The following is a 14,274-nucleotide window of genomic DNA, read 5'->3' on the forward strand; positions in this document are numbered from 1 at the left end:
ACAATATAGTTTTTGTTATATAGAATCTTTCTTTGTAGGGTACTTAGTGTAAGGACCATCTTATGTTCGGCGGCTTCTTTTCTCTTAACAAAGATGATTTTTCTTAGGAAGAAAACTGAATTGGTGGGAGAGCCCAACATCTTATCTCTGAGAGGATAGAATTATTTTGTATAAATAAAGGAAAAAGAGAAAGTTTTCAATTTTAATAAGCTGAAAGAACATCAGTGCTTCAGGAAGGGATGGGGCCTTCATTGATATGGGGAATTCCTGCATGAGGAAATTCCTCTACCAATAAAGATATAATTTATTCTTTTCTACAACTTATGGTCTCAGTTGGGTTGCCTAAAGCACTGTGAGGGTGACTTATCAATGGTTACACAGTCAGCTAGGTCACTGCCATGTTAGTGGCAGCAATTGAATTCAGGTCTTCATTGGCTGTGAGGCCAGAACTCTATCCACTATGCCATCCTGCCTCAGTAGGTACAGCATCTAATATTGGGTTAAAGTATGACCCGTGATAGAGTTAGCCCTTCACAGCATTGCAAGGACCTATAACATTCCCAAAGGACTTTCAAGGCAAAATGCCATCCACATCCAGAGAAAGAACTGGAATTGGAAAGCAGAATATTTTCTCTTGTGTTATGTTTTGTTTGGGTTTTTCTCATGGTTTCTCCCATTCATTTTAATTCTTCCATGTGACATGACCAATGTGAAAATGCATTTAAGAATATATGTGTAGGACCCATATAAGAGTGCATGCCTTCTTGGGGAGGGAGGAGGGAAGGAAGGGGAGAAAATCTAAGACTTATGGAAGTGATTGTAGAAAACTGAAAACAAATAAACTAAAATTAAAAAAACAAAGTATGACCCATGTGTTAGATGCAGTGCATTATAGAGTCTTCAGGAGTCCTGTTTCAAAGGTAGTTGAATATTAAGAACATTTCAACAGAAAGGAGTAAATCTAAATCATTTTTGGGGGGTGGGGAGAATAATGTACTCTTATTTAGGATCAGATTCCTTCCTGGCTGCAGGGTGAGTAGTCAGTTCTGAGAGATTTTAGTGCTCTTGTATACCTTCAAGGAATGGGGGATGGAAGGGAAAAAAGAATGAATGCTACACTCACCTTTTCAGGATAGATACAGCAAAAATCAGAGACCATAACTGAAGAAAGAGGAAGTCATCACAGCACCATTTAGACAACATTGCCATCCAATAGCTTCATTACTGTGGGGCTGAAAAGTCTGTGCTTCCTGCAAGGGGAATATTGAGTTTTCCTAGTGGATCAGCCCATATAGACAGCACCTTACTGTGGGGGCCTGAACACCCCTCCCTTCAATGAGCAGGGCATTGGTCCTACTGGTAGAAGAAATAGGAGGTTAAGAGGTGCTAGGCTATAAGGTGCTCGTCTCCCTTTGGTACTTAGGAGGTAGTTAGTTCATGCCCTCCAGAAATAAAGATGGGAACAGAGCTGTTTAATTTTTTTAAAAAATCATTTATCTATGATTAAACTAGAGATCTTTCTGATGAACCTGGAGAGAAATAGTTAAACTCAGAGCCTCAGTCAACATCCCAGAAAAAAATTATAGTGCTACATCACTGAAGATAATGGCATATTGTTAAAAGCTAGCATATGCATGGTCATGGTTATCAGAACACATTCTATAGGAAGATTTAAGTATTTGTATTTCTTCAACATTTATAATTTTAAAAGGGGCATCAGATATAGGATTTATACACTATCCCGATTAGATTGTTTAATGTAAACAAAGCACTAATATGGTACAAGAGGCAGACAAACAGCAACCACAGTTTGAACTCTCAATATATTCTAGATACACAGTAGCTTTAAAAAGGGGTCCTAAATAGACTCTTTCTATGGTATTCCTTTTCCCTCACAAGATTTAAACCATATATATAGATAGATAGATAGATATTTTTGTAAAGTGCTTCTTACCTAGAAAAGTACTACTGTAAACATTAACTTTGGTTAAATTTGTCCTTCAAAATATATGAAACATCTAGCTTGATCTTTACAATAAAAGACAACATGTAACAAAATATATGCTTAAGTATATAAGATTTTTACATTTTATTTCTTCAACATTGAAAATTCAAAATTATTTTTATGATAGACAATGACAAAATGGACATAACTGTTCTTGTTTATTCCCCACCCTCCCAACATATACATTCACAGGCTTCAACAGCTGTCTCATGCCTGCTAATCCTGGTTTTCAAAACCATGGTAGCATAAAAAGTATTAAAGCTCTCCTTTCTCCCCAACCTGACAAAAAGAGTTATTTACCATAAGATTATCTACATTCACAGTTCTGAATGCACATGAACTATTTAGCGTTATTACATAAGAAAAACAGAGAATCAGGAGGTACAAACATTCTGTACAAGTCTGTGGATCAGAGATTTTTTTTTCTGAAAATGCCCAATGGCATATATCATACAAAAATCACTTCATATACAGACCTGAAAGAATTGAGGCAACTTCAGAATTGGGCTTTTTTTTTTTTTGGTCCTTTCCCTCAGGATCTCAGTTCTATTAACCTCTTTCATTTACCATTTAAAAAATATCATATTTGAACATTGGATCTTTCTCTTTAAAAGGACACAATGAAAATTTATTCACTATATAAAATATCTACTAGGAACTTTTAGCTACTCAGTCCACATCTGAGTTGTTTTGTGTCCAGTATGTGTCCTATGAGGCTCTGAAATTCACTCTAGTAAGACTTATTTTACCCTTGATCTGAATAAAAAATAGAAATCTAACATTCTTATACACAAATTAGCAAAATTCAGGAAAAAAATTTAACTGATCATCTAAATAGGTTTGAAAATTTTTAAGCTCTCAAAATCCTCACTGGTAGAAAGAAAAAAACAACATCACCTAAATTTAAAGATCCTTAAGGAAAATGAGACTTTTGTTCTATTTTCCTGGCTATGACATTCATTTTGTGAAGAGATGCCTAAGATAAAAAAATCCAGTTTTGCTTACAAATGAAAACAACTACATTATTTCAAATAAGTTCAGAGGTGTGAGTATGTATATATATGTATGTATTTGTATCCACACACACATATGTTTTAGGAAACATGCTAGAACATGTAACCAATTACTGGGCTTCAAGAATGAATTTCTGCTTAATTCTGGCTATAAAGAAATGTAAAATCATGTACCACAAATAGGATCAAAGGGGAAACTAAATTATTCTGTCCTCCAAACTTCCTGGAAGTATCACTCTTGTATTTTATCTCTCTGACACAAAGAGAACAATGAAAAAATATATATATATTTCTATACACATATCCTAGTAAAACTGTTCCCCCCCCATATGAAGGAATTTCCATACCAGTTTTACCAGGTGACACTTAGGGTTTAACATTTTATAATGGGGACAGTTAATATGGCAAATGTATAAGGCTGCACCAGTGACTGCAAACCAAACTCCAGACTCTTTATTCTACTTTACTTATTCTATTCTACAAGACAAGCTATGTTTTGACATTAAGCTAACAGACAGATTTCTCTCTGTTGGAAGACTGGATAGGAAAAATATTCCTAGTTCATTTTCCCTCCATCCATGCCTAGCCCCTAAGCTTAAAAAAGATCTATTTGCATAAACAATAATTAATTTGGGGGAGGAGCCAAACCAATTTGACAGAAAAAAATTTGAGAGGATATTTATTTTTCTATTCCAAAGATGCTGTAGTTTATCAAATAAGTAAAATAATACAATAATCTGGAATCCATTGAACTCCTTTCATTAAGAAAGAAATTATCTTTCATTTCTTTTACCTTATAAGATTTTCAACTGTGCACAAATACTTTGATCAGAGATTAATCTATATTAAATTAAACACAATTTACAATAGAATCCTAAAGTTGCCAATATGAAAAACAACCCCACCAAATAGGAATCCTAACACACAATTAGTGGAAAGAAATAAGATAAGTTTTGGTTAGGGGCCAGACTGTTAAGAGTACCTTTATGAGTCAATAGACTTCAAGTGGCTAGGATAATTTGCCTCAGTAAAAGTCTATTCGGAATTTTAAAACAACCCAAACTAAGAGCTTAGTACATATAATACTAAAAAAACCCAACTATAATTAAATATTCCCCACACACTCTTACAGGGGGAAAAATGTAGAAAAACAAGTCTCCCTTTCATAAAAGTGTTGCATGTTTCCTGAAGTATCTACATGAAGATTATAAAAACATTTTACAAACTCCCAGACAGATTTAGACACACACAGAAAACAGAAAATGCATCCTCCACATTCTGTATTTGTTGAAGGTGGCAGATCTTTTATAGTAGCTCCCAAAACACATACAACAAATTAAAATTTTCAAGTGTAGAGAGAGTGTCTTGGGGTCAGAGCTCCCTAACTTTTTGTACTACTATGGAATTGACAACATAAAGGACCATTTGCAAAGTTTTAATGAAAATTAAAAACCAGATTTTTAGACCACTTTGTGCCCTCCAAAAATTAAACTAACCCAAACAACCTCCTTTGCATAATTTGTTGATTTTGTTACTGAAGACAGCCTGAGTTTAACTATCCTCAAACACAGAAAAATACTAATCACCAAAGTGCACTTAAGACCACAGCAGCTACATTATTCTTTTTACGTGCACACTCCCTAAGACACTTTGTACATGAAATTAAACAATGGAATATAAATAAGTATGCGGCTTCTTTTCAAATACACATACAGTACAAGGAAGGTAGCACATTCACAGTCTTGGTGCTCACAGACTTTTTACAAAGAAACAACAACAACTACAACCACAAAACCGAAACCCAAATCTTTCCAGACCAGTTTGAAGAGAATAAATTTACATTGCATGGGAGAGAAAGAAAAATGGGAAATTCTCACACAAATAACAGGGAGTATATATTGTCATGGGTATTGGAATGATAATGGAACCTAGGTAAGGGCTTCTCCACTTCACCAGGAGAAGGAGATGATGCTTCAGTATTAGTTCAATTTCTTCTCAAAGGGGTTCCTCTCATCTTTAATATTTTCAGGGCTGAAGTCAGTACAGAAACCATTAGGGGTTGGAGCAGAGGGTGTCTGAACACAGCTTTCAAAACTTGCTTGATCTGGATACAAATATTCTTCTGCAAAGTCTGGGTACACTTCTGCAAACCTGCTGAAGTCAGCTAGAAAAAATAAAAGACATTTCGCGTTACATGGGCTCTAGGTGGAAGGCAAGGTTCTAGGGCTACGGGTATGGGTCACTATGGCTTGTCTAGGTGCCTACCTAGAACACAGATACTTCCTATAGTCTGTAGCTACTGTAACTTTTCAAGACGACAGAGAGAAAGAACATTTGGGATCCTTCCTCACTGAGAGATACTTATTCAGCACACAGGTTACAACTATATTGTACAGGCAAGGAGACAGTTTAATGTGTGAATTCAGGTAAATTTAAAATATTCCTCGCCATTCCCTCCACTAAAGTCATGCGTTAGTCTGATGCTGCAATGTAACACATTAGTAATGAATTCTAAAAAGGCATATCTGTGGAACATAAATTCTGATATTGCCTACCTTACTTTCAGTACAGACCCACAAAGAGTTTGTGCTTATCATCTGAGAACTAGCCTTGCTAAGTCTGGAGGGGTTCATGACCTAAAGATGAGGAGAAGTGGGAATAAAAGGAAGCATGGGAAAGATTGTCATGTATATCAGTGAGGAAGGATGCATGAAGATGAAATTGTCCACCATTCGAAATATTTGAAGAAGTGTTTTCTGGATAGGAAATGTTTTTAAAATACTTTTATTTTCAATATTCATAATAACTCAAACTTAATCAGCAAATTACAGAAAACCTTCCAAGGGAGTCATTTTGGTTCACACGCTCAGACAATGAGAAACAATGTGGAGTTCGTAAATAGAATGCTAGATTCATAATCAACAAGACCTGAATTCAAATCCTGCTTCAGACATTTACTAGCTGTGTGACCTTGGACAAGTCACTTAACAACAACAGCTAAGCTTTATGTACTGCTCCAAGTCTACGAGGTGCCTTACAAATAACTTGTTTGATTCTCACAATAACCTTGGGTGTAGATGCTACTATTATCTCCATTTTTTAGATGACGAAACTTGGGCAGGATTTGAACTTGGGATTTCAAGATCTACTCTCTATCCCCTGTGCCACCTCATCACCTCTCTGAACATCAGGTTTCTTACCTGTAAAAGGAGGACAATAAAAATCATCCAACTCACAGGGTTATTGTGGGGATCAAGTGAGATAATATGTGTGGTGCTTTGCAAACCTCAGTGCTTACAAAAAGATTAGCTATCATTATTACTCTCTCAGTGATCTCAACAGCTCTTAAGTACTCAACAGCTCTGACATCCCACCAAATGCATCTCCTTTAGGCATCTCATATGTAACATGTCCAAAACAAAACTATCTTCTCTCCCCACCCCCAGCTCCGATGAAGGGACTACTGCCCTCCCAGTCATCAAGATTTGTAACCTCAGAGAGCAACTCTATACTCTAACCTATCCCTTATATGCAATTATTTGCAAGTGTTTTTGCTTCTACTTTAATCGATCAACATATATTTATTAAGCACCTATGTATATAGCACTGGATACACAAAGAATGAAAGTCACTTTGCACAGGAGCTTATCTCCACAACATCTCTCATGTTTGTCCCTTCTCTTCTCATCTCCACCCAGCCTCTCTTCCCCTCACACCTACTTCAACAGCCTCCTAATTGCATCCAGCATCTCTTCCCACTAAGCAACACAGCTCCCAAATTGATATTCCCAAACCCCAGGTCTGACCACTGCCCTACTCAAGAATGCCTAATGCCTCCCCCCTCTAGCTTCCAAGATAAAATACAAGGTCCTCTGTTTGTCTGGTAAAATCTTTCCCAATTTGGCTGCAGCCTTTCCAGGCTTCACATGTCATTTCCCTTCACACGATCTATGTCCCAGTCAGACTGCCCCCTTTGCTGTCCCTAGTACTTGATGTTCCCTCTCCCATAAACCTACTATTGCATGGTCTATTTCTTATACCTAGAATGCATTCTCTCCTTACCTCCACCTCTACTTCTGGGAATTTTTGGCTTCCATTTTTATGCCTTCTATGACAAGAAGCCACAAGTGATCCCCTAGATGCTAAAACTCATTTAATTTTTAATTTTATTTAATTTTATTTAATTTTCTGTATAGCTATTGTTTTAACTCAACAGAATGTAAACTCCTTGAATGCTGAGATTTTCATTTTTTGTCTTTGTACACCCAAAGTGCCTTGCACAGTGAGTGGTATAGAGGAGGTGATTAATAAATGCTTATTGAATGTTAAATTATAACATTTTGAAAACATATTAGCAGATCCTTGAATTTTTTTTAGAAGTCAAATGCTTTCCAGCTATTGAGTAACTAAGTTAAATCTATTATCATCATGCCAATTCTGAAATATTCTTTCTTTCAAAATATCATACATTTGCATAAATTCTCTGTGTCGGTATTTTCATGGTTGTAGATTGTGTTGTATTGTGGTCACATAAAATAAATTATTGAATTAGGACTAAGGTATTTACTCCTTCCTTTTCCTCATTTAGAAATCAGCCCCTGTAGGTTAATCAGACAGCTTCTGAAGTGCAGGGCTCATAATGAGATGAAACTTGGGCAAAACTCACCCAACTGGAAGACTCAGATCTGATCAAAAGGTAAACAAATTTTAGTTTAGTTTAATTGGTGGATTCTGTCCCATTGTGTTTTAGTCCGACAGGTCTGGGTAGAAGTGGAATCTTTTTGTCTAGATTTCCCTAGATGGAGTAATATGGGTATATCATGTATTTATATGACCAATACTGAGTGATCAGAGTTATGTCCCTCAGACTCTCATTAGAATAAGGCCCCCACTCATTATAATATTCATTCTCTCATTACTTGTTAACCAATCAGAATTGATTGCCATCCTCAGGAACACCCACTCTTCCAAGGGCATATAAGCTTTGACTGGGTTCTATAATGGATCTTTAGTATTCAAGAGTATTACTGACCCCTTTTATTAATTAACCACTAGCATGATTAACAAAATGATTAAATGCCCAGAAATTATATCTAACTTTTTACCTCACAACCAGAACAGGTAATAAAAAGAACCCAAAGAAAAAAAAAACCACCAGAAAGCCTGAAATTCTGGGACTAAAAATACCTAAAAACTTTTGGATGGAGTTGGGAGTGGAGGGGGGTTTACAGCAGGCAGGTGGGCTTCATGGTGTACATATAAGATCGATATTTTATAGATCAAAGTAACTGTCCCAAAATGAATACAGTATCTTTCCAAAAATGGTATTTGTGGGTCAAGAGCTGCAATACCTGCAGTCCATGACATTTCTCATTGCTCATGAAGCCATAGCTAAGCTGAGTATTCAAAAGTAACACTAACCCTGTCTATCCCTTTGGCCTGACACTCTGGCTGAGCCCTTGCCATGGCATACGACTGGCTAGGGAAGGGCTGGGAGACAAATTCTTCATCTGTGGTGTTATGAATGAGGCAAAGGGAAGAAATTAATAAAGGGTCAGGAGCAGATAGCTCCACTCAACTGTGGCTCAACTAGTGTCAAAAACAGCCAAGTAGGGACAAAGGGGAAATGCTTTTCAAAGAATAAAAAAAAAAAAGCCCTGAGATTATTGGCAATTCCTCACTTGCCTCTCTCCAGCAACATATTCAATGTAAAAAAAAATACTCCTTCATAGTCCTATTCCTAATAATTGTTAAGTACCTGTGTCTTTATTAGTTAACTTACACTGAAAGTGCTAGCTAACTCATCTTTTAGCTTGGTTTCCTTTGGAAAGAAAGTTCATTAAAAATAGTATATTGTGACAAAATTACTCACGATAGTAATTGGTAGTGTTCATCAGTAACTTTCCCGCACAAACTGTTTTCTGAAGAATATAATAAATCCCAGGCTATGCCTTAGCTATTTACTTTTCTTTTGTGGATATTATCTAAAGAAATAGCACCCCCCTACTAGTTTGAACTTTTACACTAATAAATTATGTCATACCAAAAGTGTATAAAATGACAAGCACCAGCTGTTTCAAACCTTTTCCATCCTCAGTGCTCCCTCCACATGTTTTTGCAGATTACTTCACCTCTTATTTTACTGAGAAAATTAAATCCATCTGTCATGAGCTCCCTCATCTCTCCCACCTCAAACCCTTTCTGCTCTCCTCTCCTTTGCACTAGTCTCTGAGGAGGGAGGAGTGCTTCTGCTGGCAAAGGTTAAGCCCTCTACTTATGCCCTAGATTCTATCTTCTTCCATCTTCTCCAGGAGGTTGTCCCATTATGCATTCTCTCACTCTCCTACTTTCTCATCTTCAATCTTTCCCCATCATTCATTCTCTCATCTTCTCCACCCCCCACATTCACTTGTCCTTCAAACTTTCCTATTTCTGTTGAGCACAACACTTCTTTCTGAGTCCCCCAGGTTCTCATATATGGAGTTATCCTAGAATTTTCCTTTTTCCTTCACCATACTGTGTCATTCAATGGACTATCATGTCCTCCACAGCAGAAGTATCACACATGGAATCCACTCCTGAGTGCTGTGGGAATCAGATTAAAACATAATCAGGAAATAACTAACAATATATAGAGAAAAATATGGTAGGACATAGATAATGTTAATATGTAGTTTTCTAGGTCAACATATAGTTTGCAGAGATTCTTATGTATAATTTAGAGGGCCTCATTTCTATTTGAATTTGACATTATTGCCTCAAAGTAGCTTTCAATCTGTTCCTTAGTCTCTACTCTCACAGCTACTACCCTAATAAAGGCCATTACTGCATCTGGTCTGGACTATAGTCATAGCCTCCAAACAGGTATTTTCCTTCTGATTCCATGCTCCACAGAGCTGTCAAGTTAACCTTATAGATACAAATCTAACCAAGTCTCATCCTTGTTCAAAAATCTTTAGAGATTTCCTATTGCCTCTGGGATAACATGCAAATGCTGATGATCTGTCTCCAATGTAGCTGTTTAGACTTATTTTATATTACTCCCCTCCATATATTCTATGTCCCAGTCAAACTGGACTACTAGTTGTTCTCTGACCTCTCATTCCATCTCTCACTTCAGTGCCTCTCCACAGTCAGCAGTATTCCCTAACTGGATTACACTTTCTCTTTACTTCTCTCCCTCAGAGTTTCTTGGAGAATGTCATCAACCTCAAACTATCTGGACCATTTGTTTCCGTGAATTCATAGTTAAATTCAGGTATTAAGTCATCCCTAATTATCCGAATTAGTGTTTTTTCTCCCTACAAATTACCCTATATTTATTTACTCATTTATTTGTTTGTGTACATTTTGTATCCTCTTCCCTCTAGACTACAAACCTTATGAAGGCAGAGACTATTTGGGCTTTGTCTTTTATCTCTGGTGCATGACTCTGAGTCCTCTATGTACATGACAAGTTCTTCATAAATGAGGCATTAACTGAATGGAACTTACACAGTCTAAGGGGAAAAATGAAATAAGGACCATCACTTTCTACCTGGAATCTGTTATTTATTCAAGGGTCAGTCCGTCAACAAGCATTTATTAAGTACTTCTTATAGGCCAAACATTGGGTAGCTAGGTGGCAGAACAGAGTGAGGAGAACTCCTCTTCCTGAGTTCAAATCTGGTCTCAGACACTTACTAGCTGTGTGACTCTGGGCAAGTCGCTTGACCCTGTTGGCCTCAGTTTCCTCATCTGTAAAATAAGCTGGAGAAGGAAATGGCAAACCACTCCAGTACCTTTGCCAAGAAAACCCCAGATGGGATCATGAAAAATTAGACAGGCCTGAAATGACGGAATGACATAGGCCAGTCATTGTGTTAAGCACTAGGGATACAAAGAAAGACAAAAACACAGTCCCTGCCCTCAAGGACCTTTCACTCTAATGAGAGAGACATGTACATAACTAATCCTCTCAGGAAGAGAGGATGCTCATGAGGCACACAAAGGACCAACCTCAACTCTGGGAGTAACCCACATTCCACATGAACCAAGGGGAAAAAACAAGTTTGTGTTGTGAAATGGTCACTGGTTTTGCCATGGTCCACAGGGTCATGAGGAGTCAGGCATGACTGAACAACAAAGATGGAAAGTAATTTCAGAGGGAAAGGGAATAAGCATTTAAATAGCACGTACTGTGTCTTCCACCTACTATGTGCCAAGTACCATGCTAAGCACTTTTTATAAATATTATCTCACTGATCTTCACAACAATCCTAGGAGGGAGGTGCTATTATTATACCCTTTTTACAGGTGAGGAAGCTGAGGCAAACAGAGGTTAAGTGACTTGTCCAGGGTCACAGAGCTAGTAAGTATCTGAGGCTGGATTTGAATTCAGGTCTTCCTGACTTTAGGTCTAGTGCTTTCTCTATTCACTGTGCCACCAGCTATCTCCAAAGTAGGGAAGTCACTAGCTGCTGGGAAGGCTTCCTGCAGCAGGTGGGAACTGAACCAAGTTCTGAAGGAAGCCAGGGAATCTAAAAGTTGGAACTGAGGGGCAGAACATTCCAGGCACAGGGGAAAACCAGTTCATTCAGAGTCAGGAAATGGAGTGTCAGTGTGGCTTATTTATTACGTGTCCAATCCCATTATTACAGTACACACAAAGCTCCTTGACTGCAAAATATATATCTTATTTTATCTCTGTATCTTTAGTGTCAGGGACAACTAGGTGGTATAGTGAACAGAGCACCTGGCCTGGAGTCAGGAAGATCTGAACTCAGATACAGCTTTTCAGACACTAGCTGTATGACCCTGAACAAGTCACTTAACTCCTATCTGCCTTAGTTTCTCATTCTAGAGAAGGAATTGGCAAACCACTTCAGTTTCTCTGCCAGAGTCAGACACGACTGAATGATTGAACAACATCTTCAACATCAAACATGGTACTTTGCTTAAGTAGGCATTTAATAAATATTTGTTGAACTGAATTAAACCTTTGCTTTTATTCTGTTATTGCCAGCAGGAAATCAAAATGCAGGGTGACAAAGGTAAAGGGAGTTCTGATACATTCTAGGCCATGAAAACAGAAAACGTGGTCCGAAGTCAAAGATGGATGCATTAGAAAGGAAATAAAGGATCTCAACCAAATAGGAGAAGTGCCAAGAAATGACCTAGAACTGGAAATATCTCATGAGATGTATATCAGGAGGGAGGGACCACGCCAAACGATCAACACGGGGTTTGAACTTTCTTTGAGTCTTTGATTGAATTCATGATACCGAATAGGCTTTTGTTCTTTAGCTAATTGGCCACAGTCTAGAATAACTACAGAAGAGAACTCTAACAACAACTCAGTCTGGGCTTGGGTGTATGTACTGGTTGGCTTCTACCGGACAATTATGGATTCTTCACTGAAGGTAAACTGGAATTATGTAGCAGATTACAGGAACTGAAAACGTCAATACAATTTTTTCACTGCTGAAATGGCTAACAGCCAGTGACACCTTGTGGAAAACACTGAAACAGTTTTTGCTTAGAAATATTGCACAGTAATAACCTCAGTCAAAGTGCTTGTCTTTGCAATGAGAGGAAAAGGGAGGCAATGAAGGAGAGAATTTGGAACTCAACATTTAAAAAAAATGTTAATTTTTTTTACATGTAGTTGGAAAAAATATTTAAAAATTAAAATTAAAAAAGAAATATTTCACAATAGCTCTCTCTTTTTGATAGATCAGCCAGTCAGTTTCTTTGGGAAAAACAGCAATATCCTAGTCATTTGTTTTGGGATTTTTTTGTTTCTAGAAGTTTTGATTGGATATAGCTCGTGCTCATGTTGTGTTAAAATCAGAATACTATCAACTTTAACACATGAAAGAAAGACATGAATAAATCACTTTTGATAAACCTCATGGAAACTGGTCAATTTTCTTTAGTGATGAGAAATTATTTAATAAACGGTGATGAGAATGTTGGTAGGCATTTTTTCCTTCTGATAAACTTAAGTGGTAATAGGTAGACTTCTATTCATTTCTATTCTTCATGGTTCCCTAGTGAAATCTCTGACTACTTAGTCTAAACATAGCATTATCTTAAATTTGTCATTTCCATGGGTTCTTCTAGTGATAACATTATTTTGTGACATTCAAAAATAATGACTACATTAAGAAATAGAAAGTCTAGGATTTAGTTTTTGTTTAACAACTATTAATGTTGTGTGATATCTGAAATGCTATGTTTTCTTGGTTTTCTCAAAGATAAGGGACACAGAAAGGAGACAGAAAGAATTCAAGGTGACCAGTCTCTGATAAGGTCTGGAAATCCCCCTATTACTCCTTTCTTTGACAGTCTGTCAAGGATGAAAACTTTTCATAATTTCCTTTTTCTGCATTTCTTGGATATTGCCAACAATGGACAATTTGTAACGCAGGCTCTATAGGACTGTGTGGAGTTGCAAAAATAGTTTGAAACTTACCAAATGTGATCTTCTCCTTTTCTTCCTCATCTATAGCTCTAAAAAGATCAGTTACATTAAGCTCCGCAACACCTATGGCAGTCTTCAGAATACAAGCCAAATCCTCTGCTTTTATGCTTCCATCTTCTTGGGATTCATACATCTGAAAAGGCATGATAAAACCTCATTCATTTATATGCTTCCCTTTCCCTCTGTTCAAATTCTATCTATCTCTCATGGCCCATGTCAAGTTTCATCTCCTATGTAAAGCATTGCCTGATGGTTTCAGACTATACATATGTATAATCCCCTTTGCCATAAGTATAAGGTCTACACCATTCATCTTAGTATACTGTTAAATGGATATTTACTGAGCACATGTGGTATTTAAGGTATAGTCTCACATTACTTATTTTATACACATTTCTCTTTTTCCTTCCCTTCCTTATCTCCCTGTCCGACTTGCCCCTCCCCTGCAAGATTAATAGATGTTCAGACCAAAACAAAACCAATGATAAGTTCCAATGTGTCAAAAATGTGCATATGAAAATTAAAAACAACTAATTCAGTTCCCAGGCTCTCATCATCAGCCTGGGCTCCAATACTGAAGGTAGATTCCATGGAGGTCTGGGTTAAATCTCTTCATTTACTCCCTCCCAAATTCTAAATAATATTTATATACATATTGAAGTTCCTATATTTCTTTATCCAAACCCTCCCCCCACTTAGTAGCAAAGACCCCACCCAAATATGTAACCAAGGGCTACAGGGCATAAAGACTTCTTGGGAATTCTCCCACTTTCCTATTCCAATGGTTTTTC

At 37.2% G+C, this 14,274-nt stretch overlaps 1 protein-coding gene across 4 annotated transcripts in view; it reads right to left on the reverse strand.

Annotated features, from left to right (window-relative positions):
• Positions 1-3,684: 3,684 nt before the first annotated feature.
• The window catches only part of LPCAT1 (lysophosphatidylcholine acyltransferase 1), a 146,834-nt gene continuing 136,244 nt past the window's right edge, over positions 3,685-14,274 (reverse strand). For all 4 annotated transcript variants that reach the window (XM_072605366.1, XM_072605368.1, XM_072605369.1 and 1 more), the window contains exons 13-14: positions 13,475-13,616; positions 3,685-5,182 (exon numbers count right to left, since the gene is read on the reverse strand). In XM_072605366.1, the coding sequence (XP_072461467.1) occupies positions 4,998-5,182; positions 13,475-13,616 (327 nt within the window). In that variant the 3' untranslated portion in view covers positions 3,685-4,997. The remainder of the gene's footprint in view (positions 5,183-13,474; positions 13,617-14,274) is intronic.

This window comes from Notamacropus eugenii, chromosome 4 (assembly GCF_028372415.1).
Source record: "Notamacropus eugenii isolate mMacEug1 chromosome 4, mMacEug1.pri_v2, whole genome shotgun sequence".
NCBI lineage: Eukaryota > Metazoa > Chordata > Mammalia > Diprotodontia > Macropodidae > Notamacropus > Notamacropus eugenii.